Raw genomic sequence first — 27,047 nt, 5'->3', positions numbered from 1 at the left:
GCTGGCCAGCCAACCATCCGTGGCCCCTCCCCCCAGCCGGCCCAATTGGAGCAGGCCCGCCGGATCCCACCCATGCACAAATTCGTGGACCAGGCCTCTAGTACATTTTATATTACTGCTAGTACTTTCTCAAAGCTTCATAGACAAACCATTTCCTCAACACCTCCTCTCATAGAACCACTGAAATCACCTTCTAAGCTTACATATTTCTTAAGAGTTTAAACTTTGTTTTCTATGAACCTCCAATCTATTTTTTTCAATATATATTTTATTGATTTTTTACAGAGAGGAAGGGAGAGGGATAGAGAGTTAGAAACATCGATGAGAGAGAAACATCGATCAGCTGCCTCCTGCACACTCCCCACTGGGGATGTGCCCGCAACCCAGGTACATGCCCTTGACCGGAATCGAACCCGGGACCCCCCAGTCCGCAGGCCGACGCTCCATCCACTGAGCCAAACTGGTCTCGGCTAACCTCCAATATTTTTAATCTTTCTCTCTCCAGCTATAAAACTCAGTTTGAGTGACAGGTTATCCAAATCAGTGTCCCTCAGCTTTCTTTCATAAATACAAAATCTCACTTACTTCACTTTGAGATACTAGACTTGACCTAGGTATTTCCCCATCCACTAAAGATATGTACTTTCAGTTTCTACATATCCTCATTTGCCAAGAAAATTCTGTCAAGCTTTTCTTTATGCATAATAAAGACTTTTTACCCTCCCAAGTATTTATAACACTGAAGACGACTTTTAAAATTACATGTAGCCCTCGCTGGTTTGGCTCAGTGGATAGAGTACTGGCCTGTGGACTAAAGGGTCCTGGGTTTGATTCCGGTCAAGGGCACATGCCCAGATTACCAGCTTGATACCCAGTAGGGGGCATGCAGGAGGCAGCCAATCAATGCTTCTCTCTTATCATTGATGTTTCTAGCTCCCTCTCCCTTCCTCTCTGAAATCAATAAAAATAATTAATTAAAATTACATATACCCTGCCTAGAAATTTTCATATGCAAAACCACAACAAATCACCAAAGGTGACAGAATATTTAGAATTACACAATTTCAACATTAACTTTTGTAATACTTTCCATTTCATTTTTTGTGACCATTTGTCACTTCAAATCATTTTTAAGGCTCTAACCAGTTTGGCTCAGTGGACAGAGCATCGGCCTGCAGACTCAAGGGTCTCAGGTTCGATTCTGGTCAAGAGCATGTACCTTGGTTGTGGGCACATCCCTAGTAGGAGGTGTGCAGGAGGCAGCTGATCGATGTTTCTCTCCCATCAATGTTTCTAACTCTCTATCCCTCTCCCATCCTCTCTGTAAAAAATCAATAAAATATATTTTTAAAAAAATCATTTTTAAGTCCGTTTATTAATTCCTTAAGATTCTACAAAGAAATGTTTCTTCAGCCCTATAACTAAGAATAATAAGTTCCTGCTTATCCAAGACTAAAATTAAAATTCAAGAATACTCATAATTTAAAAAAAAAAAAGAATACTCATAATTTTTAAAAAATCAAGAACATTCCTCAGTTCAAGACAGAGCTCACCTGCTGATCTTGTGTGGCATCACTAAACTTAATCTCACTTTTTCTGATTTTTTTCTCATTCTGAGAATCATCATCTTCTTCTTGTACCCAGGTTCTTTTCTGGCTATTGCAGGTTTCTTTCATTTTATTTTCAGATGGTGAAATCTCTTTCTGGTATGTCTCCATCAAAGACTTTCCCTCAGTTTCTATGCTAATAGAATCTGAGGAATTAATCTCACCCGGATATATAGGAAGATTTTCCTCATTTATATATTGAGATGGACTTAAGTTCAGTTTAGCTGCAATAAATCCAATGCCTGAATCCTTACTGGAGACCGGCTGAGTTTCTAAGTTACTTAAATCAGTTGTATTTGAGGGAATCTGTTCCAGGTCATCTATACCAGTGACACTACAATTTCTCTTGTTTGGCAATCTGGGCAAAAATATTCCTAAAGAACATCTCCTTATTTTATCTTTTACAACTGGTACTGAGTTGGTTTCAGCTCCATTATGAAAAATTTTATTTTCTTCATCTCTATCATCTTTAACATTGTTAGACACTGTGTTAATATTATTTCTTTCTGTAGCTTGCACTATACTCATATCACTGTCTGCCTTATTTACTAACTCAAGTAATTGTTCTGGAAAAGGTGATATATGAAAAGCTTGGATATCTAAAAATTCTTCAGTTTTCCCATTCAAATTATTCAGATTTTGTTTGCCACTACTAAAACTTGCAGCATTAGATGCAATTACAGGATCTGATGTTTGTTTAGGCTTGGCATGAGGTTGAATAACATGCTTAGTCAAGTCTGATTTACTCTGGAAATCTATGGCTGTATTACATTTAGCAGTTTGGATATTTTTCTCCAGTTCTTTTTCACAGGCTACAGTCAACCGTTTCTCATTATTGAGCACTTTGGACTCATTTTCACATGTGGGTACAGAGGAATTTCTTAGAATATTTAAATTCTTACTTGCAGCTTGAGACAATATTGCTTCACCTTTATTAACAATACTCTGTCCTTGTTGAGGTAATGGAGATAGCTGAGCTGAGAGATGAAGTGGGGAATCAACACAAACATCATCAACAAAGGTCCGCTTTAAACTATGTTCTGTATTATGAACAAAGTCCTCCATTTGATCCTCTGGAAACTTAAAAGATACTTGCTTTGAATCAAGTTTAGTCATGTTTCCCAAATCCTGACCATATACTAAAGTTTGATTAGCTAATAGATTTGGGGACTCCTTAATCAGATCTTGATCTTTGAGCACTGTTATGATGCAGTCATTTAGCTGTCCTTGGGTATTTGTTTGAATAACTTTTTCCTTCTCTAACACAGAACAAGGAGCAGAGAGAGGCAGTGCCTCAGATTTCAAGTAATATTCACTGGCTAAATCATTTGCATAAGCAAGATCATTTTGCACTGGGCAATTACTGGCTTTCTCATCTTGATCACATAAGGACATGACATTCCCCTCCAAATTATCAACATAGGAAATAACATTTGGTAGAAAGGAATAATTGTCGCTGGATCCACAAATAGCAGGTGCATGATTGTTTGTAAAATCCACATTTCTTCTACCTGTGCTATTTAAGTGGCAGCTTTCAAGTTTGGCTTTTTCCAGTGTATAGGCCTTATCTACAACTTTTGCCATGACCTTTTCATCCACAGCAGTACTATGGAATTTGATGATTTTTATCTGAGCTTGATCCCCAGACAATGTATTAGAACAGGGTATCACATGGTGCTCTTGCTCAGTCTGAAGAACAATTTTGTTTTCTATAGCCTGTGCTTGTTGTTTAGTGATTTCTTGAACAGAGCTTCCATCCTTAGGAAAAGAAACACCCAAGGTTTTTTTTACTATTCCAAATTTAGGGCACTCTTGAAGTATTTTTTCTGTGGCTTGACAATCAATGAAAGCAGTATTGGACTTGGTGACTTCCAGATCACTGTGATTATCTATAAACAATACAGTATTGTCCATTGGCCTAGTGGTTATTTTAACTGGTGAGACAGTTTTATATTCTAAGGCAGTTGTGTGAATTCTAGTGATCTCCATGTCATCCTGCCCACATGTATACAAAACAGTTTTAGAAGTTCCTGCCAAAGGCACCAACAGAGAATCTTTTCTATCTTCTAGGGCATTTTTGTTATTTATTTCCATTGTACAACTCTGGATGATATTCATATCATTTTTATCATTACCTGAAAATGCAATGGGCTTGTCATCTTTGAGTCTAAGGCTTTTCCTTCTTTGACTTTTGCCTGACAAATGTTCATTCAGAAATCCAGGCTTTTGTATATCTTTGTCATTTTTCCAAACAGTTGATGTAGACATGTCTATGTTCTCATCAGCTATAAATGCTACAGCTTTCTCTATAGGAACACTATTAGATCGGTCCCCAAGAAGTGTTAGCTGGCTGACTTTTGCTGCTGAATGGTCACTTTCACCACTCTCTGGAAAGGAAACACTCTCCTCAGCAGAAGAGGTCACTTTTATTTTTCCTACGCTTTTCCTTTTGAATAGTTCAAAGTCAGGTCTGTCTGCAAGTATAGTTCTTTCTAAATTAGTCTTACTAAGTTCTTGTACTTCAGAAGGACCAAATCCAATGACAACAGTGTGACTCTTGGTTAGATCCATATTTTGCTCCACTTCTGAACAAGTAATTATCTTGTCACGAGAACAGTCAAGGGTGGGATTACCTAAACTTTTCCTCAGTGGCTCAGGCAGTTTAGAATTCTGGTCTGGTACAGATTTAACTATATGACTGTTAATAGCAGTATTAGGATTTTCCATGGCAGATTGGCCTTCTGAAGACAGTTTAGTGATTGGAAACAAAGCTTGCTCACATGAAACTGTATTTCTATTCTTTCCCAGTGCTACTTGTTTATGAAGATCTCCACGAGAGTACACTATATTATAGCTTGTTGCTTTGTCCTGGTTAATATCAACTGGCCGAGGAGAAACTTTATCAAGATAGGGCGAAATCTTAAAAACTTGATCTATTTCTTTGCCCCAGGCATCAGTTAGGATGTTGGTAGATATTATTTTTGGTTGTCGGGAGAGTTCATTATGAGTTTTGGTCTTTTTTCCCCATTCATCTAAAAGGCTTTTGCTGTCAGAGTGAGATGTACTGGCATCCTTGAATGCTAGATTATAAGATGCAAAAGGAGCTTGACTTCCTAAATTAGTTGTATGACTTTTAATCAAACCCTCATCTTCACCTGTGAAGATTACAGTCTTTTTACCAGCCAATGAAGTAGACAAAGGATCTGCCTGGGCCTGTTGTAATCTTTCCTTAGATACATGAGGAACTGAGATACAATTTACATTCATTTCCTCATCCTTTGACATAGTTATGTGATTTTGGAGCATCATTTCTTTTTCAGATATTGGTTTGGCTGTTATCTGGACATTTGTCTGATCTTCTTTAAAAATTTGATTATCTATTACAAGTGTGTGACTCTTGGTAATGTCCATGCTATCCTCTCCCGAGTAAATCGTTTTATCCATGAGGAGAGCGCTGGTATCTGGATTATGACACATTTTGGCATAATTACGGTCATCCTTTAGCAAATTTTCTTCCTCTTTCATACTTGAGAGACACTTGGTCAGTTCCATGGCATCATTACAAGTAGAATACAAAAATGTTTTATAATCTTGAATTGCTGGACTGAAACATACAGATTCCGGGACCATGGCCAATGTTCTGACATCTTGGTTAGAAGTCTGTGTGACTATGTGAGTTTCTGTCCCCATAATATGACCTCTGGTAATATGTATGTCACCTTTAGGATTTAAGGGAGAGTCTGGAAAAGCAGCATTTGGTTTATTCTCAAATACTGTCGTCTTTGCTGGAGCTTTAGTTCTATAACCTGTTGTAACATCCATCATGACAGTCTGAGTTTGATTTTCTATTTCAGATAAATTATCTGCAGAGGGTAAAATTTGTATAGTGCGGTTTATTGTCAAGTCCATCAAGTCATTACCATAAACTGTAATATCACTTTTAAATTCCCTTAAGTTGGCTTCAGTGGACATGGGAACCAAAGTTTGAATATTGGATGTATAACACTTGGTGAAATTCATCCCATCATCTTCTTCTATAAAGATTCTAGTCATATTACTGTTATTTTCATCTACATTAAGGGATACATGCTTTTGATGTATGGAAGAAGCCTTATTTGATTCTATGGAATGAATAGGTATCTCAGAATTTTCTTTATCAGGTCCTGTAGAAGAAGAATTAGATTTCCCTGTTTTCAATCTTTTTATGAAGTCATTGAAATTTATTTTCTTTTCTGAATTAGTGTTTTGATCCATGGAAAAATTCAATTCTTTTTTCATTCTTGAATCCTCAGTGTGAAGTTTTAAGTTAGCCACAAACGATGTGGTATCTGTCTTGGTGGACTTTTCACTTTTTGTACAATCTAAAAGGCCTTTTGTAATCATCACGGTGTGACTTGCTGTCAGGTCCATCTGGTTTTCATCTGAAAAGATGACTGTCTGGTCATTTGAATGTGTCTCTTCATGGTTGTATTCTGTAACTGAAATCTACAATGAAAGCAAAATATTTTAAAAAATCAAATACAATAAAAACTTAAAAAACGTATTTTACAACATGTACTGTAAAAATAATTGTCAATGATTGGTTTGTTTGAATCAATGGTGTGCTGTGTAGTACATAATTTGTTATTAAATTTTTTTCTAGCCTGGCAGGTGTAGCTGAGTGGTTGAGCATTGACCTATGAACCAGGAGGTCATGGTTGGATTCCCAGTCAGGGCACATGCCTGGGTTGCAGGCTCGATCCCCAGTAGGGGGCATGTAAGAAGCAGCCAATCAATGATTCTCTCTCATCATTGATGTTTCTATCTTTCTCTCCCTGAAATACTTTCAGTATTTTTGGACAAATTAAAAGTTCAAGGTTAATTCTACACCCATTAGAATGACTAAACATGAAAAGGACTGATAATTCCAAATGAAAATTATAATTACTGATAGGTCATTCTCTCTTTAAATAAAAGACTCAGAACGGGATAAGTGCATAGCTGACTACTTTATAGAACACTTCTGAACCCTTGGAAGTTGGATTCTCTTTGAATCTTAATGCAGTGATTTTATTTGTAAGGATATGGTCAAACTCCTTGCTACTCAAAGTATGGTCTATAGACCAGTGCACTAGTAAGACCCAGGAGATTGATAGTATAGAATCTCAGGGCCCACGCTAGATCTACTGGATAAAAAATCTATATTTTTAAACAAAATCCTGTGATGATTCATATGCCCATTAAAGTGTAAGAAGTCCTGATATAACTAATATATTTCCCTATTATTTAAACTGGCAGTGATTTAACTTTCCTTAGTTAACTCGAAGGGTAGGAAGTTTTCCCAGTCTATAGGTCCATTTTGGTAGATAACCCCTAACTCATGCCATTACCATTAAATTTTGAGTTTTTAAAAAGTTTCAACTGTCAAGGGAAATTAAATATGAAGGCACTTGCAAGAACTCATACCTCTCTCTGTTGCATCTGGGTCTGAATGGGAGCACAAAGCAACGTGTTCATTCCTATTAAGAAAAAAAAAAATAGTCAATGACAAAAATATGTATCACCAAGAGCCTTTTGTTAGATTCTTCATCGGTTACAAGTACAGTAGTACCTTATCAGCGGCTTTGCTTTTTTCAGTCTCATTTATTCGTGGTCAACCATGATCTAAAAATATTAAGTGGAAAATTCATGGAACATATTCCCTATAGATAAGGGGGGCTACTGTATTTACTAAAGTTTTACTAGTTACTAAGCCCTTTATAAGGACTTAGGTATTAAATTTCATTGACTTTTTAATTGTCCCATGTTAGACAGAAACAGTTATTGTATTCTCTGTGTGACTAAAATGTTTTTAGAATGTGGCACAAATTTTAAACATGGAAAGTTTGGACCACTTTTTCCCCCCTTTACTTCTCCATTTTTATTTCCTGGATAGTAGAGGTTACATGATAAGATTTGAATCACCTTTTATTCTATGTTAAGGAATCTAGACATTCCCATGATGAAATGTGCATTTTATAAAAATAACTAGTGGCCCAGTGAACGAAATTCATGCACATTAAAAGGGAATTAATTAGAGGAAATATTTTTTTAATATATATTTTTTATTGATTTTTTACAGAGAGGAAGGGAGAGGGATAGAGAGTTAGAAACATCCATGAGAGAGAAACATCGATCAGCTGCCTCCTGCACATACCCCACTGGATATGTGCCTGCAACCAAGGTACATGCCCTTGACCGGAATCGAACCTGGGACCCTTGAGTCTGCAGGCCGATGCTCTATCCACTGAGCCAAACCAGTCAGGGCAAGACGAAATATTTTAATATTGCTATTTGCCTTTTCTCTATAATAGAAGTGTCAGAGATGAAAGAAAATTAGTAAAATGTATTATGAAAATCTTCCTTCTGTCAGAGTATGGGGCATGCCGTGGGACCCAGAGTCAAGTCCCCGCCCAGCTGCGTGCACCTCGAAATCACGTGAGACCCGGACCCGGACAGCCCTACCCCCATTGGGCAAGATCCAGACCTGACCAGCCCCACCCCTGTCAAGCCCTGCTGGGTGGGTGGGGTGCAGGCTCAGGTCCCCCGGCCTGGGGCGGGGGGCGTGGCCTGAGGTCCCCCGTCCAGCCGTGTCGGGTGTGGGGCACAGCCTCAGGTCCCCTGCCCCGGCCTGGCACCACGCAGCCTCAGGTTCCTGCTGATTGCTCCTTACTGTTCATTACAGGAACCCCGTCTCCGCTGTGGGTGCAGCCATCTTGTGATGGCGTGACAGAGGGTCAATTTGCATATTACCTCTTTATTATATAGTATTATTATATAGGATACTAGAGAAGGAGCATGAAGTAGATTCAAGAAAAAGAAGAACCAATAAGAAAACTACTGTAGCCCTGACCAGTTTGGCTCAGTGGCTAGAGCGTCAGCCTGTGGACTGAAGAGTCCCAGGTTCGATTCTGGTCAAGAGCATGTACCTTGGTTGGGGGCACATCCCCAGTAGGGGGGGTGCAGGAGGCAGCTAATGGATGTTTCTATCTCATGGATGTTTCTAACTCTCTATCCCTCTCCCTTCCTCTCTGTAAAAAATCAATAAAATATATTTTAAAAAAAGAAAGAAAGAAAACTACTGTAATAGTTCAAACACAACTTGATGAGATTTTATGTTAGAGCAAGATACAATGAGAATGGAAATAAGGAACTAGAGTCAAGACATTTTAGAACCTATAATAATAAAAACGTAATATGCTAATTAGACCGGACGTCCTTCCGGACAACCTTCCAGACGAAGCTGGGGCTGTGAGGGAAGCCCGGGCCCCAGGTGCCAGAGGGAAGCCGGTGCCGGCAGCTGGGGGAAGGAAGGCCTACTCTTGCACGAATTTCGTGCATCGGGCCTCTAGTTAAAATATAAAGGTTTAGGTAACAAACTGGACTTTAGAAATATAGGATTGAAGATGCTATAATAAAAAAGGAAATATTTTTTAAATACTTAAGTTCAAAAGTAAATCTTTAGCCCTGGCTGGTGTGGTTCAGTTGGTTGGAGCATCATCCTGTACACCTGCATATAAGAGGCAACCGATTTATGTTTCTCTCTCTCTCTCTCTCTCTCTCTCTCTCTCTCTAATAGCCCTAGCTGGTTTGAATAGAGCATTGGCCTGTGGACTGAAAAGTCCTGGGTTCGATTCCAGTCAAGGGCACATGCCCAGGTTGCGGGCTCAATCCCTAGTAGGGGGAATGCAGGAGGCAGCCAATCAATTCTCATCATTGATGTTTCTATCTCTCTCTTCCTTTCTGAAATCAATAAACAAATATTTTTTAAAAATCTACAATAATAAAAGCATAATATGCTAATTAGACTGGACCTCCTTCCAGATGACCTTGTGGAAGAAGCCAGAGATGTGAGGGAAGCCTGGGTCCTGGGTGCCAAAGGGAAGCTGGTGCCGGCAGCCAGGGGAAGGAAGGCCTACTCTTGCAAAAATTTTGTGCATCAGGCCTCTAGTAATAACAATAAGTAAAAATAGGCTCTGGTCAGTGTGATTCAGTTAGTTGGATTGTCGTCTCATGCACTGAAGAGTTTTGTGTTTGATTCCAGGTCAGGGCACATACCCAGGTAGTGGGTTCAATCCTGATCAGGGTACATATGGGAGGTAAACAATCCATGTTTCTCTCTCTCCCTCTCCCTTTTTCTCTCTCTAAAATCAATAAAAATTAAAATAAATAAAAGTAACGGCAAATCTTTAGAAGAGTTTAAAGAGTTTACAGCAACCTTGATTAAACATGGGGAAGTAATTATAGGCTTTTTGTTAGAAGCCTTATTTATTTATTAAGTTTCCACTCATTTATTCAACAAATACTGCTTCAGAACCTATTATGATCCTCAAAACAACTGTCTACTAAAGTACAAAGTGAAGACAACATTTTTGGACTCAAAAAAATTTCGTTTAACAAAAGAGCCAAAAATAAATACCAAAACTACAATGTGATAAATTCTACAAGAGACTGAGAAACAGAAGGAGTGTTGTCAAAACACAGGAAAGAGTGATTAACTTCTTGGCTTTGCCAAAAAACAACTCCATTTAAGCCAGTACTACTTAGTGTATGGTGCCAGTCTGTCAATTGCTAAATCAAAAGCATTTCCATTATTAAGAAAAAATGTCAGCTAAACAAAATAATAGCTTACAGCCACAGTTGATTTACATTCCAGAGTAACTTCCTCTCAGTCATGGATTGTAATAGTTTGTGGACTGGTTACTTTGAAAAGCACTAAAGTTACGCTATGTGAAAAATGAGAAGAATGCTAGGCAAATTGTAGTCGGGAGAAACACTTTAGGTAGAGAAAATAGCATTTACAATGGATATAAGCAGGAAAAAAGTCCACATGAGGAATTGCAAATAGTTCTTCATGGTCTAGCAGGGACGGGGAATGTCTGGCCCGTAGGCCAAAATCATTTTGTCTGGCCCTGCCAAAGCATTAGGGGTGAGTTAAATGTTTGACCAAATATTGTGGGCTAATTTTTAAGTTGATAAATTTGTATGGCCTGTGAATTATGTTACAAATGTTATTTATAACATCATTTATAGTATCATTTATACAAACCCTTGGCAAAAAAAAAGGTTCCCCATCCCTGGCTAGAGGAAAAGATGCCTATAAAGGAAAGGAAATAAGGTTGGAGAAGATGACAAGCCAAATCATAAAGGGCTTTCTAAGTCTATGCTGAGGAGTGTGCGTTTTATCCTGCAAGCAAAAAAGTGTCATTGAACAATTTTTAGCTGGAAGGTAATATGATCAGATTTAGAAATACATAGAATAGATTCGAAGGATAAGAAACTATTTAGAGTAACCCAAGAAAGAATAATAGGAACTTGAATTCAAACAGTGGCAGAAGGAATACAGAAACAGTAAGAGATCTGCAAGATATTTAAGAGACAGGATAGAAAGAGTATAGCCAAATAGATATAGAAAATGAAGCAAATATTAAAAAATGACTCAATTCCTGACTTGAGTGAATAAATGAGTAAGACCCAGCTGGCGTGGCTCAGTGGTTGAGCGTTGACCAGGTCACAATTCAATTCCTGATCAGGGCACAGGCCCAGGTTTCGGGCTCAATCCCCAGTGGGGGACGTTCATTGATGTTTCTATTTCTCTCTCCCTTTCCATTCCTCTCTGAAATCAATAAAAATATTTTTTTAAATAAATAAATAAAAATGAATGAGTGAGAGTCAAAAATAGAGGAAACAAGAGGAACAGCAGTTTTGGAAGAAGTAAAGTAAATTTGTGAAATTTTAAACTAAAAATTTTGTGTAACACACAGAGCTCTCTTCACACTTTTTTTCACTGTTCTTTTAGATTTTTTTAAAATATATGTTATTGATTTTTTTACAGAGAGGAAGGGAGAGGGATAGAGAGTTAGAAACATCGATGAGAGAGAAACATCGATCAGTTGCCTCCTGCACACTCCCTACTGGGTATGTGCCCGCAACCAAGGTACATGCCCTTGACCGGAATCGAACCCGGGACCCTTGAGTCCGCAGGCCAACGCTCTATCCACTGAGCCAAACCGGTTAGGGCTGTTCTTTTAGATATTACTTATCAAGGAAGCTGGATGAAGAGAAAGGTATATGATAAGAAAAGCACTCTGGAAGCAGAACTTGGCTGACGGCGGTGCTCGCTCGTCATGGCTGTTCCAGGTCCGCTGGCGCTTTTCTTGTGAGGACGATCCTGGCTTTAACCATCAGAGCAAGGGACCCAGGCCAGAGGAGGCTGTCTCTGGCCCCACACGTTGCTTGACCACCCGCGCTCCTCCCGCCTCTGCCGCTGTCCCAAGCGCGCCCCCCCCCCCCCCCCCCCCCGGCCCGGATGCCGGCGCCTGGCCAAGGCCCCCCAGGCCACCGCTGACCATGCCCGGGCTCCGGGGGGGCGCTGCGCGAGCCGACGGGCTGCAGCTCCTGCCTCGTGGCGGCGCTGGCCCTGCTGCTGCTGCTGCTGCCCGCAGGCTGCCTGCCCAGTGCGGGCGCAGAATGACACGGAGCCCATCGTGCTGGAGGGCAAGTGCCTGGTGGTGTGCGACTCCAGCCCATCCGCGGACGGTGCTGTCACCTCCTCCCTTGGCATCTCCGTGCGCTCTGGCAGCGCCAAAGTGGCCTTCTCCGCCACTCGGAGAACCAACCACGAGCCGTCGGAGATGAGCAATCGCACCATGACCATCTACTTTGACCAGGTGTTAGTAAATATTGGCAACCATTTCGATCTTGCCTCCAGTATATTTGTAGCTCCGAGAAAAGGGATTTATAGCTTCAGCTTCCACCTCAGGATGGACTGCAGGGGGCTGGCTGCACTCAAAGCAAGAGCCCTGCAGGTCACCGCCCACTGGCCAGTCCGTGAAATGTGTTCTGTGTCTGTTCAGCCTTAAGAAAAAGGATGGCTTGGCTTTCATTCTGTGTGTTTCCCTGGGAGAATGGGAGGACTGGGGAGGGAAAGGGGCATTGTGATCCTGTCGGAAGTGCTTTATCTGGAGATTCGAGTTTTGCACCATCAGACTGCTCTTTTGTTCTGTACTGTGTGTGTGTGTGTGTGTGTCCTCGAAAAGCTTTACTTTGCTTTCTACGCTCGGCTCTCCCTCCTCACCCCTGCTTTTATTCATCATGTTGGGCTGAAGGAGAGAAATGTATGTTTAATTCCTGGATGAGACCCAACCAAACAAAAGGTACCTGTATATCAAAGTGAAAATGACAAATGGACAATTCCTTGGATTCTTTTAAAGAGATTCTCTCAGATGCACCATGAGAATGAACAACCAGGATATTTTTTTTAACACTTCGGAGTACTTTAAGAACCTGGCGTTCCTGGGTGGCCTGGATCATGTAAGATGAGAGCAGGTGCTGTGTGACCGAGTCTCCCGAGTATATGGCTTCTCTGTGGAGTGGCCTGGGTCTTTGCAGCAGCATGTTTCACTTACTGGGATTCACTCTGCGTGAGCACACCTGGGACCAGGTGCTTCAAAGGCAGCAGGACCAGCCACTCTCCAGGGATCCCCTTCTGATCTGCCCAGGAAAGAGGGGTGTGGACACTCCCCTGCGTGCACTGGCAGGAAGCCAGGCTGGAGTCCCAGTGGTTAAAGCTATTGGCAGAGGCACCCTAGGAGCGGATTCTCAAATCCTTCCTGTTTTGGCACCTTGTACAACAATATTATTAAAATCCAGCTGAGCGTTGATGAGTACAGAATTCCTATGCCAAGGAGATGTCACTAATCCCAAAGCAGTCAAAGAAGAGACCTCAAACCGGATGTTAATTTGTCCTTTGTGTAACAATGTAACCAAAATATTGAGATAAAGAAGTTATAATTTAAGATTCAGAATAAATGGGTTTGATGTCTGGCAAAAAAAAAGAAAAAAAAAAGAAAAGAAAAGCACTCTGATCATACTCACCAGTAATTTCACAGTAATTATCTTGTGAAGTCTTATTCCTAAAATATAAAAAAATATTTTAAAAATCTGTATCACAATTACCAAGAATTATAACAGTTGAATAATAATGCCAATTGCCTTCTACAATTTATACTCACTAGCAATGAGTGATGTTTTACCTATGTTCTTAGCTAATTGGATGAAAAATTATATCTCAATAGTCTTTATTTCTCTTCTGAAGATAAGCATCTTTTCATGTATTCAAAAGCTACTGGTATTTACTTTTCTATGTATTAATATTATAAAAATAAACTTAATTAAAAAATCTGAAGATTGGTATTTATTATTTTACTAGAAGCCTGGTGCATGAATTTCATGCACTTGAAGGGGGAGGGGGTCCTCAGCCCGACCTGCGCCCTCTTGCAGTCCAGGAGCCCTCAGGGGATGTCTGGCTGCCGGCTTAGCGCTACTGTGGAGACAGGAGAGGCCCCTGCCACCACTGCTATGCTTGCCAGCTGTGAGTCTGGCTTCTGGCTGAGCGATGCTCCCCATGTGGGAGCACACTGACCGCCATGGGGCAGGTCCTGTGTTAAGCATCTACCCCCTGGTGGTCAGTGCATGTCATAGCGACCTATCGTTCCACCGTTTGGTCGATCTGCATATTAACCTTTTATTATATAGGATACCAGCTGATGTATTTAAGGATTTATAAATGAAAGAGTATTTCATCACTTTATTAAAAGAGTAAGCTGTACAATGCACATACTTATCCTACATAATAAAGAGCTAATCTGCTAATTAGACCGGACAGCAGAATGACCTTCCGGAACGACCAGTGGGCAGGGGCTGTGGGGCCACAGGGCCATGAGGCAGCCAGGGCTGTGAGGCAGCTGGGGCCAGGAGGGCCAAGGCAGCTGGGGCCCCAAAAGCCTACACTTGCATGAATTTCGTGCATCAGGCCTCTAGACCTACATAATAAAAGGGTAATATGCAAATTGACCAAAAGGCAGAACGACTGGTTGCTATGACACACACTGACCACCAGTGGGCAGGCACTCAATGCAGGAGCTCTTGCAGTGCTCACAGGGGGAGTGATGCTCAGCCAGAGGCCAAGTTCACAGCTGGTGAGCACAGCAGCGGTGGCAGGAGCCTCTCCTGTCTCTGCTGCAGTGTTAAGGATGTCCGACTGATGACAGTGGGACATCCCCAAGGACTCCCAGATTGTGAGAGGGTGCAGGCTGGGCTGAGGAACCGCCCCCCCCCCCGAGTGCACGAATTTCATGCACCAGGCCTCTAGTCAAATATAACAGTACATTAAATTTTGCAAAACAATTTGTTTTGTTTGTGGTTGTTGTTGTTTTTAAAGTAATGTCTAAATATATACTCTTTTCTTTAGAACAAGTTTTGTTTGTTTTTTAATATATTTTTATTGATTTCAGAGAGGAAGGGAGGAGAGAGAGAAACATCAATGCACGCCCCCCACTGGGACCGAGCCCACAACCTGGACATGTGCCCTAGACCAGAACTGAACCCGGGACCCTTCAGTCCACAGGCTAACCCGCTATCCACTGAGCCAAACCAGCTAGGGCAACAATTTGTTTTTTAAATTATTCCTAAATATTCCACAAAAGGGATACAAAAATAAAAAACTAAAAAGATATTAACTTAGTGTGGCTGGTGTTGCTCAGTGATTAAGCATCAACCTATGAACGGTGTGATTCCTTGTCAGGGTACATCCCTGGTTTTTGGGCTCAGTCCCCAATAGGGGGCGTGCAGAAAGCAGCCGATCAAGAATTCTCTATCATCATGCCGAAACCGGTTTGGCTCGGTGGATAGAGCGTCGGCTTGCGGACTGAGGGGTCCCAGGTTCGATTCCGGTCAAGGGCATGTACGTGGGTTGCCAGTAGGGGATGTGCAGGAGGCAGCTGATCGATGTTTCTCTCTCATCGATGTTTCTAACTCTCTATCTCTCTCCCTTCCTCTCTGTAAAAAATCAATAAAATATCTTAAAAAAAAAAAAAAAAAAGAATTCTCTATCATCAATAATGTTTCTCTCCTCTCTCTCCCTCTCCCTTCCTCTCTCTGAAATCAATAAAAACATATTTTTTTAAAAAGGACACTAATTTAAAAAGTACTTTATTAGTAGGAATAAATAACTTTAAAATATAATTTGAATCACATTTTTCTTACTTACTGTATAAACAGAACATTTTCTCTTGTTTCTGTTTCTAAAAATTAAAAAAAAAATTAAAGTTTTTCAAAGATACTCTGATAAAGCATTAGAAAAATTAACAAGAATAAAAAAATACTGCCCTCCCCCCGACACAAGATATACTTTTTAACCAATAAAATAAAGAATAAGTTATATCAATTATCTGGTTAGATATCCACAGTAAATTTTTATACAAAACAGACTCGAAGGAATTGCATTAATATGTTACCTGCAATTTCTGACTTTCTCTCTATTTTCATATGAGATTCTGTCTGATATACCCTAGAAAAGAAAGTAAAGATTAATGAAAATCTGTCATTTTGAATTAGAACACTATGGTATTAATTCATACTGTTTTTATTTAAACATAATAAAGGCCATATATGACAAACCCACAGCTAACATCATACTCAATAGGGAAAAACTAAAAGCATTTCCCTTAAGGTCAGAACAACACAGGAATGTCCATTTTCTTATTGAACATAGTACTAGAAGTCCTAGCTATAGTAATCAGACAAAAAGAAGAAATAAAAGGCATCTAAACTGGAAAGGAAGAAGTAAAACTGTCATTGTTTGCAGATGATATGATACTGTATATAGAGAACCCTAAAAAGCCCACCAAAAAACTACTAGAAGTAATAAATTCAGTAAAGTAGCAGGATACAAAGTAAATATCCAGAAATCGATTGCATGTTTATACACCAACTAGAGGCCTGGTGCACGGATTCAGCCTGGCCTGTGGGGAACAGGCTGAAACTGGCTCTCCAACATCCCCCGTGGGATCCCGGATTGCAAGAGGGCACAGGTCAAGCTGAGGGACCCCACCGGTGCACGATCGGGGTCGGGAAGGGACTGTGAGAGAGCTCCAGGATATGTCCGGCCCGTCTCGCCCAGTCCCAATCAGCTGGACCCCAGCAGCAAGCTAACCTACCGGTTAGAGTGTCTGCCCCCTGGTGGTCAGTGCATGTCATAGCGACTGGTCAAACCATTGGACACTTAGCATATTAGGCTTTTATTATATAAGATAATAAACTATCAGAAAGGGAAACTAAGATAACAATCCCATTTACAATTGCATAAAAATATATCTAAAAATAAATTTAACCCTTTGCGGTCGTTTGTCTACTCTCAGCCACCAAAGCTTTTTTACCGTTCCCGGTCATATGTCTGCTCTCAGCCACCACAGCAAGGAGCTGTACGAATCTTAACTCTATTCATTCATGTATCAGTTCATAATTTCTCTGAAAGCTCTTAAGTGTCTAAGCGACCTTGTCACGAACCAAAACATTGCCCCGACAAATCGGAGATATCGAAACTCAATATAAACAAATGCAGTCGTTCCACACTCGCCATGCAAAACACGGTGGCGAGTCAGTCGCCTTTTGAGAGTGAAGAAATCGACAAGCTTCGAAGATACTTCGCAGAATTTCAAATAAAGCTTTACAAATTACGTTTAACTGTAATTACGCATTCTCACTTGTTAAGATTATTTCAAAATAATACTCCAAAATGGCAAAAAGAAAGTTACCGAAAGAAGTGTACTGCGAATCTGAAAGTAACAATGAAGAGTTTTATTTTGGCAGGAAGACCATCGGCCTCAGATAAAGATGAAAGTCTTAATGGGAAACTGCATATATTGCAGCACTGTGAAGGTGTGAAAAGTAAAGATTGCTCTGTATGTTCAAACAGAAAGATTAGGGGCGGAAGACACCAAACTAATTATTTTTGCGATACATGTAGTCGAAAACCAGGACTGCATATTGGAGACTGCTTTCAAAGATACCACACAATGGAGAAATATAAAATATAATTTTTATATAAAAACATGTTATTGAAACACATTATTGTCTAAACATACATCTAATGTTCAAAAAAGATTAATAAATCTTGTTTATCCTTCATAATCTTGCATGTTATGTATCACTGCTCTTTCAATGGAAATTAATTCCGACCAGTACGACACCCATGTCCAAATTTAATACGACCGCAAAGGGTTAATGGGTTCTTTAAAAATATTTTGTCTTTTAAAGGCATAACTAATGAAATACATCTGGGATTCACATGAAAATAATCCAGTAGGACAGGAAAAGGAACTAAGTGGGGGTGTAGTGAAACAAGAGTGGCCATAGTTGACACTGTAGCTAAAAATGAATACTTGAGTTTTCATGATACTATTTTCTCTGTTGTAACTTTTAATCATAAAATAGAAGGAAAAAAAAGGAAGAGTAAATTGGAAGTCTTTTTTTTAAACTTCCCATAACCTTTTTTTATACCTCCACTTCCTTTAGAGTTGTGTGTGTAACCCAGACCTTTGCATCATCTCTCTCAGTAGTAAAACTTAGTAGTTTTATTCCTAACTTTAGAGGAAACACTTTCAATGTTTTCCTTTTAAGTATATTTTTATTGATTTCAGAGAGGAAGGGAAAGAGAGAGAGAGTGAAAGAGAGAGAGAAACATCAATGATGAGAGAGAATCATTGATCGGCTGCCTCCTGCATACTCCACACTGGGGACCGAGCCTGCAACCCTGGCATGTGCCCTTGACCAGAATCAAACCCCAGACCCTTCACTCTGCAGGCTGACGCTCTAGGGCTCAATGTTTTTCTTTTAATCATAATGCTTAATAACAACCTCTTAAATAACAATTCTCTAATGCTTATCTAATAGAAACACAGGTTATCTAAGTCAGCAGTAACATATTTAGTTTGACACACAGCAAAGCACTACTGTCATTTAAAATTATTTCTCCTTTCAACTTACTTTATAGTATCTGCAAAGCTGACTCGGCGAGAGCTTTTCTTATTTCTCGAAGCATTGGGTTCCTAAGGGCAGAGAATATTTGGTATGATTCTGGTTTTTTTTTTAATATATTTTATTGATTTTTTTACAGAGAGGAAGGGAGAGAGATAGAGAGTTAGAAACATCGATGAGAGAGAAACATCGATCAGCTGCCTCCTGCACATCTCCCACCGGGGATGTGCCCGCAACCCAGGTACATGCCCTTGACCGGAATTGAACCTGGGACCTTTCAGTCCGCAGGCCGACGCTCTATCCACTGAGCCAAACCGGTTTCGGCTGGTATGATTCTTAATGAAACCACTGTTAATTAGGTCTCCAGAGTACTACATATAGACCAAGTCTTATTCTGAAATAACTTTATATTATTATTAATTTTGATTATTAGTCTCCAAGATATCCCAATGTAGAAACACTTAATAAACACAAATAAAATTTTCAATGTGAATGACACTAAGTATATTGACATAAACAACATATATTTAAGGAGATACTGCCCCTTATCTTCTCTCTCTTTTAAGTGAATGGCTATTTTACTATCAAGAAAAAACAGAGGAGAAACCAAGATGGCGGCATAGGTAAATACCGGAGATTGCTGCCTCGCACAACCACTTCAAAAATACAACTAAAAGACGGAACGGACATCACCCAGAACCACAGGAAGGCTGGCTGAGGGGAAATTCTACAACTAGAAGGAAAGAGAAAAGCATACCGAGACTCAGAGGAGGTGCAGTGCTGAAGTAAAATACAAAGGTGCGTGCGGAGCGGGCTGGTGGCTGAGGGCACGGTTGTCTTTTTCAATCAGGAGGGAGTCTCAGGCTCTGAGCTCCAGTTCCAGGTGAGTCTCTGGGGACCCAGGCTCAAACGGGAGAAGCAGGACTGTCTGGCATCAGTCGGAACTCGAGGGCAGCTTTCTCTCCGAGGTTTGCAGTGGTTGCTGGGACTCTGAGAGGCAGAGCCTCTGGGGACAGGACTGAGAGCAGCCATAACTGCCCACTCCGCTGGCCCTGTTGATCCCCTGGGACCCGCCCTGCCCAAGCCTTACATGAGGCATCTGCTGGTTAGCCCCAGGCAGAGGCTAGATTAGTGCCACCCTAGAGATCCAGGACAGAAGTTCTCCCACTGCAGACACAGCTGATTCTCACAGCCAATTGGCCTGGAGGTCAAATCCCTCCCAGTGTTACCTACAACAATCAAGGCTTAGCTACAACAAGACTATGCACAAAGACCACAAGGGGGTGAACCAAGAGTGTCCACCTCAGGTAACTGGGACACTTAGCACAGAAAGCCACTCTATCAACACAGTGAAGCATAAAAAATGCCGAGACAAAGAAACAGGACAGAAATGACAGAACTGGAGGAAAGCAGGCTGCTGGATATAGAATTCAAAACCACACTTTTGAGGTCTTTCAAGAGTCTTCTAGAGACTGCCGATAAACTTAATGAGATGTACAAGAAATCTAATGAGACCCTCGATGTTGTGATAAAGGACCAACTAGAAATTAAGCATACACTGACTGAAATAAAGAATATTATACAGACTCCCAACAGCAGACCAGAGGAGCGCAAGAATCAAGTCAAAGATTTGAAATGAGAAGAAGCAAAAAACACCCAACTGGAAAAGCAAAATGAAAAAAGAATCCGAAAATACGAAGATAGTGTAAGGAGCCCCTGGGACAGTTTCAAGTGCACCAACATCCGAATTATAGGGGTGCCAGAAGAAGAGAGAGAGCAAGATATTTGAAGAAATAATGACAGAAAACTTCCCCTACCTGGTGAAAGAAATAGACTTCCAAGCCCAGGAAGCACAGAGAACCCCAAACAAAAGGAATCCAAAGAGGACCACACCAAGACACATCATAATTAAAATGCCAAGAGCAAAAGACAAAGAGAGAATCTTAAAAGCTGCAAGAGAAAGAAACTCAGTTACCTACAAGGGAATACCCATACGACTGTCAGCTGATTTCTCAACAGAAACTTTGCAGGCCAGAAGGGAGTGGCAAGAAATATTCAAAGTGATGAATACCAAGAACCTACAACCAAGATTATTTTATCCAGCAAAGCTATCATTCAGAATTGAAGGTCAGAGAAAGAGCTTCACAGATAAGGAAAAGCTAAAGGAGTTCATCACAACCAAACCAGTATTATATGAAATGCTGAAAGATATCCTTTAAGAAGAGGAAGAACGCCCTAACCGGTTTGGCTCAGTGGATAGAGCATCGGCCTGCGGACTGAAGGGTCCCAGGTTCGATTCCGATCAAGGGCATGTACCTTGGTTGCGGGCACATCCCCAGTAGGGGGTGTGCAGGAGGCAGCTGATTGATGTTTCTCTCTCATCAATGTTTCTAACTCTCTATCCCTCTCCTTTCCTCTCTGTAAAAAATCAATAAAATATATTTAAAAAAAAAAAAGAAAAAAAAAGAAGAGGAAGAAGAAGAAAAAGGTAAAGATACAAATTATGAACAACAAATACACATCGATCAACAAGTGAATCTAAGAATCAAGTGAATAAATAATCTGATGAACAGAATGAACTGGTGATTATAACAGAATCAGGGACATAGAAAGGGAGTGGACTGACTATTCTTGGAGGGGAAAGGGGTGTGGGGGATGGGGAAGAGACTGGACAAAAATCGTGCACCCATGGATGAGGACAGTGGGTGGGGAGTGAGGGCGGAGGGTGGGGTGGGAACTGGGAGGAGGGGAGTTATGGGGGGGAAAAAAGAGGAGCAAATGTAATAATCTGAACAATAAAGATTTAATTAAAAAAAAGAAAAAAGAAAAAGGATAAAGCAAATGATATGTTGCCTATTATGGTAACCTTACTATACTATTTTGAAGATTTAAAAAAATTTAATTGTAGTAAAATACACATAAATAAAATTTACCACCTTAACCAGTTTGAACATGTATTTTTATTTTATTGTGGTAAGAACGCTCTACAAGGAATCTACCCTCTGAACAGATTTCTAAAGGCACAGTATGATATTGTTAACTATAGGCAGTATTGTACAAATCTCTAGAACATATTCATCTTGCACAATTGAAATTTTATACTTGTTGATTAGCAACTCCCCATTTCCCCATCCTCTCTGCTCCTGGCAACCACTTATCCTTCTGCTCTCTGCTTTTATGAGTTTAACTATTTTAGATACCTCAAGTAAGTGGAATCATATAGTATTTGTCCTTCTGTGACTGGTTTATTTCACTTAGCATAATGTACTCAAGCATCTTAACCATTTTTAAGTGTATAGTTCAGTTAGGTGTATCTAGGTTGCTATGCAACCAATCTCCAGAACTCTTTTCATCTTGCAAAACTAAAATTCTATATCCATTAAACAATTCCCCTAACCTTTACATAGCCACCATTCTATTTTCTGTCTCTATAAATTTGCATATCACCTTCCCCAGCTTCTGCCCCAACTGAATTTTCTTTCTCTACTCTATACCCTAGGTACTTCACAAGTGGAATCATAAAAGTTTTTTTTCCTTTTGTGCCTGGTTTATTTCACTTAGCACAATGGTTTCAAGGTTCACCCATGCTAAAGATTATTTTTAATTGATTTTTTTTAAGAAAGAGGGAGAGGGAAAAAAATGGATGTGCCTTCTGCACACCCCCTACCATGGATCAAACCTGCAACCAGTGCATGTGCACTGACAGGGACTCGAACCAACAAGCACTCAGTGCACAGGGAGATGCCCAACCAACTGAGCCACACCGGCCAGAGCTAGAATCCCCTTCTTTTTTAAGGTTGAATAATGATCCATTGATACCACATTTTGTTTATCCATTCATCAGTCAATGGACACTGGGTGCTTCCTCCCTCTGACTATTGTGAGTAACGATGCTATGAACAGGGGTATACATTTCTTAAGATCTTTCTTTCAGTTCTTTTGAGTATATACCCAGAAGTGGAACTGCTAGATCATATGGTAATTCTATTATTTTTTTAGGAATTGCAATACTGTTTTTTCCATAGCAGCTGCACCATTTTACATTCCCACGACAGGACACAAAGGTTCTAATTACTCCACATACTAGCCAACATTGTTATTTTCTAAGTTTTTGATGGTAGTCATTCTAATGGGTATGAGGTGACATCTCATTGTGGTTATAATATACATTTCTCTAATAATTAGTGATGTTGAGCATCTTTCATTATAATATACAATTTTTACTTTTCCTCATATTCCTTAACAAGAGCAAACATTTTTACTCTCATGGATACCAAACACAAAAAGCAAGACAGAGAAACAAACAACATCCACAGATAATTTTACAGCGATAATTCTGAATACCTGAATATCTGAACATAAGTCTTATTATAACAAAGAATCAGGAATGTTCACCCTGGCAGATGCTATAGGTGACCTCAAGCTTAATATGATAATAAGACTGACACAGTAAATAAATACTGGGACTAAAAGAGATCAATACCTTTCTTCCTTTTTTTTCTTTTTTCTACAACTTTAACATGTGTCTTTTTATGCTAGAAAGGCTTTCTTTACAGAAGTCTTTGAAGATCTAAAGTGAAGTTTTCTGCATGAAAAAAAGAATGTGTGACAAGCAACTTATCACCTAAGGCAGTTCCCTCAGAACTGATCTTCAAAATGCAAACTGCACTCTCCTCAGTATTTTTGGAAAGCATCGTGGATCTAGGCAGTGTGGTCTTACACAGACTAGATCTACATTCCTCCAAAGGTACTTATATTCACTTCTTTCTTCACCGGCTGTAATCTCTGTAAACTAACTTTGATTAGTTCTATCAGAAGAGACAGGAAGGGAAATTGCTAGACTATTTCAAGTCTTCAATGGCTGCGGCTTTCTACTGCCTTCAACAGTATTCTCAGATCCAAATACTAGCATATTTCTTACTAAAAAAGAAAAACAAATTTGTGTGGCATATTTGAAATAAGATTAGAGCTCTAATTTGAAGTCTGTTACTAAGTAGGTGTGTGGGCTTAGACAAAACATTTAACTTCTCTGGACCTCATATTTCTCATCTATAAAATGGGAAAAAAATAGATTCAAGATTACTCTGGTTTCTCTTCAGATGGCATACATCTTTTTTGCCTTTTACTGAAGATTTCCATGGAGAGGAACAACAAAAAAGATTACTGGTGAGGTCCTATTGATTTTAAAGCTCTATGAATCTAAGAATCTGTCATTTAATCATTTAAAGTTCATTAAAAACATTTTTTGTCCTGGCCAGTATGGCTAAGTGGCTGGAATGTCAGCCCACGCACTGAAGGGTTGAAGGTTCAATTCCCAGTCAAGGACATGTACCTGGATTGCAAAGGAATCCCCCACATGCGGGAGGCAACCAAATGATGTGTCTCACATCAATGTCTGTCTGTCTGTCTGTCGGTCTGTCTGTCTGTCTGTCTCTCCTTTCCCCCACCCCCACTTATTTCCTCTCTCTCTAAAAAAAAAAAAAAAAATCATTGAAAAATAAATTCGCAGGTGAGGATTAATCAAAAACAAAACAAAAAAACAAAATATTTTCTTAAAAGGGGGTGAGGGGTAGGTAGGAGAGGATAAAGGGGGAAGGAAACTTGACTTGGGGTGGTGAACACACAATGCAATCTACAGATGATGTATTATTTATGTATTATAGAATTATACCCCTGAAACCTATATAATTTTATTAACCAATGTCACCCCAATAAATTAAATAAAAAACAAAATTAAAAAAACCCCATTTTTAAAAAATACACACATTCTAGCCAGGCCAGTGTGGCTCAATGGTTGAGCACTAACCCATGCACCAAGAGGTCACTGGTTAAATTTCAAACAAGGCACATGTGGTTTTGGGTTCAATCCCCAGCAAGGGGCATGCAGGACGCAGCCAATTGATGTTGATGTTTCTCTCTCCCCCTCTCCCTTCCTCCCTCTCTAAAATCAATTTAGCCCTAGCTGGTTTGACTCAGTGGATAGAGCATTGGCCTGCAGAACAAAGGGTCCGGGGTTGGATTCTGGTCAAGGGTACATACCTTGGTTGCAGGCTCCTCCCCGGCCCAGGCCCTGGTCAGGGCTCGTGCAGGAGGCAACTCAATCAATGTGTTTCTCTCACCTTGATGTTTCTCACTGTCTTTCCCTCTCTCTTCCACTCTCCCTAAAAATCAATGGAAAAATATCCTCAGGTGAGGATTTAAAAAAATAAATAAACATATTTAGAAATACACACACATTCTAGATCCCATGCTGAGTGATAGAAAAATAGTGGTAAAGAATATAGTCCTGGCCCTAACCGGTTTGGCTCAGTGGATAGAGCGTTGGCCTGCAGACTGAAGGGTCCCAGGTTCGATTCCGGTCAAGGGCATGTACCTTATTTGTAGGCACATCCCCAGTAGGAGGTGTGCAGGAGGCAGCTGATCGATGTTTCTCTCTCATTGATGTTTCTAACTCTCTATCCCTCTCCCTTCCTCTCTGTAAAAAAATCAATAAAATATATTAAAAAAAAAAAAAAAAAAAGAATACAGTCCTGCCCTGGCCGGTTTTGCTCAGTGGATAGAGCATCAGCCTGTAGACTGAAGGGTCCCGGGTTTGATTCCAGTCAAGGGCACATGCCCGGGTTGTGGGCTCAGTCCCCAATGGGGGGCGTGCAGGAGGCAGCCAATCGATGGTTCTCTCTCATCATTGATGTTTCTATCTCTCTCTCCCTCTCCCTTCCTCTCTGAAATCAAAAATATATTTAAAAAGAAAAAAGAACCAGTCCTACTCTACTAGAAATTAATGGTGAAACTGACATTTTTTAGAAGTTATTTTATTTTTTTAATATATTTTTATTGGTTTCAGAGATTAAGGTTGAGGGAGAGAAAGATAGAAACATCAACGATGAGAGAGAACTATTGATCAGCTGCCTCCTGCAAGCCCCCTATTGGGATCGAGCCCGCAACCCATGCATGTGCCCTTGATTGGAATCGAACCTGGGACCCTTCAGTCTGCAGGCCAACACTCTATCCACTGAGCCAAACCAGCCAGGACAAAACTGAGATTTTTAAAACAAAAATCCATACATACATAAAACTCAAAATATGGCAAGTGATAAGAAGGAAAACTACATAAAAAACTAATTTAGGCCGAACCGGTTTGGCTCAGTGGATAGAGCGTCGGCCTGCGGACTGAAGGGTCCCAGGTTTGATTCCAGTCGGGGGCATGTGCCTTGGTTGCGGGCACATCCCCACTGGGGGGTGTGCAGGAGGCAGCTGATTGATCTCTCTCATCGATGTTTCTAACTCTCTGTCCCTCTCCCTTCTTCTCTGTAAAAAATCAATAAAATATATTAAAAAAAACAACCTAATTTAGCCTGAGAATTAGGGAAGATCTCTTTCAGAGAGTACATTTAAGTTGAAACCTAAACTTTATTTATATAAGTATTATTTGTCCGATGAAGGGTTGGGAACAGGGAAAGCATTCCAGGCAGAATATGTACAGGAGCTCTAATGCAGAAAAAAGCTTAATGTATTTGAAAAATAAAAAGACTGGACATCAATAAAAAGAAAAAACAACCTATAGTATGGAAGAACACATTTGCCAAAGATACATCTGATAAGAGGTTACTATCCAAAATTTGTAAAGAACTCATACAACTCAACACCAAAAATATAAAATCCAATTAAAAAATGGGAATGGGCAAAAGACCTGAATAGACACTTCTCCAAAGAGGGCATACGATGGCCAATAGACATATGAAAAGATGCTCAAAGTCATCTAGAGAAAGGCAAATTAAAACCACAATGAATCATCACCTCACACCTGTCAGAATGGCTATTATCAATAAATCCACAAACAAGTGTTGGCAAGGATAAGGAGAAAAGGGAACTCTCATGCACTGTTGGTGGGGATGCAGATTGGTGCAGCCACTACGGAAAACAGTATGAAGGTTCCTCAAAAAGTTAAAAACGACCCTAGCTGGTTTGGCTCAGTGGATACAGTGTCGACCTGCGACTAAAGGGTCCCAGGTTCGATTCTGGTCAAGGGCACATGCCCGGTTGCAGGCTCGATCCCCAGTGGGGGGCGTGCAGGAGGCAGCCAATCAATGATTCTCTCTCATCATTGATGTTTCTCTCTCTCTCTCCCTCTTCCTTCCTCTCTGAAATCAATAAAAATATATTTTTTTAAAAAGTTAAAAATGGAACTGCCTTATGACCCAGCAATTCCATTTCTGAGTATATGACCAAAGAAACTTAAAACACTAATTCAAAAGATTATATGCACCACTGTGTTCATCGCAACATTATTTATAACTAGAGGCCTGATGTACAAAATATGTGCAAGAGTAGGCCTTCACAGCCGTGGCTGCCTCGGCCCTCGCAGCCCTGGCTTCATCCGGAAGGTCATCAGATGGTTGTTCCACTGTTTGGTCGTTTGGTCAATTTGCATATTACGCTTTTATTATTATAGAACAGTGATGGCGAACCTTTTGAGCTCGACGTGTCAGCATTTTGAAAAACTCTAACTTAACTCTGGTGCTGTGTCACATATAGAAATTTTTTGATATTTGCAACCATAGTAAAACAAAGATTTATATTTTTGATATTTATTTTATATATTTA

The 27,047-nt window shown here is 40.2% G+C and overlaps 1 protein-coding gene, 1 non-coding gene and 1 pseudogene across 7 annotated transcripts in view; 2 read left to right on the top strand and 1 right to left on the bottom strand.

The window, feature by feature from the left end:
- KNL1 (kinetochore scaffold 1) overlaps nt 1-27,047 on the bottom strand; it is a 68,223-nt gene that overhangs the window by 22,518 nt on the left and 18,658 nt on the right. For 4 of the 6 annotated variants that reach the window (XR_004965797.1, XR_004965796.1, XM_036297416.1 and 1 more), the window contains exons 5-10: nt 18,453-18,514; nt 15,923-15,975; nt 15,676-15,709; nt 13,503-13,540; nt 7,053-7,105; nt 1,554-6,092 (exon numbers count right to left, since the gene is read on the bottom strand). Coding sequence is in view for 4 of the 6 variants with exons in the window: in XM_036297416.1 (XP_036153309.1) it covers nt 1,554-6,092; nt 7,053-7,105; nt 13,503-13,540; nt 15,676-15,709; nt 15,923-15,975; nt 18,453-18,514 (4,779 nt within the window). In the remaining 2 variants the exon portion in view is untranslated. Of the gene's footprint in view, nt 1-1,553; nt 6,093-7,046; nt 7,106-7,197; nt 7,251-13,033; nt 13,119-13,502; nt 13,541-15,675; nt 15,710-15,922; nt 15,976-18,452; nt 18,515-27,047 lie in introns of those variants that run through there. The other 2 variants (XM_036297431.1, XM_036297441.1) reach the window with 2 other exon arrangements.
- On the top strand, nt 11,935-12,487 carry LOC118674650 (annotated as a pseudogene).
- On the top strand, nt 23,524-23,642 carry LOC118661097. The gene has a single exon (XR_004969136.1). It is a non-coding gene; the product is annotated as a U5 spliceosomal RNA (small nuclear RNA).

This window comes from Myotis myotis, unplaced genomic scaffold, assembly GCF_014108235.1.
Source record: "Myotis myotis isolate mMyoMyo1 unplaced genomic scaffold, mMyoMyo1.p scaffold_m19_p_1, whole genome shotgun sequence".
NCBI lineage: Eukaryota > Metazoa > Chordata > Mammalia > Chiroptera > Vespertilionidae > Myotis > Myotis myotis.
This window is presented reverse-complemented; position numbering and strand designations above follow the sequence as displayed.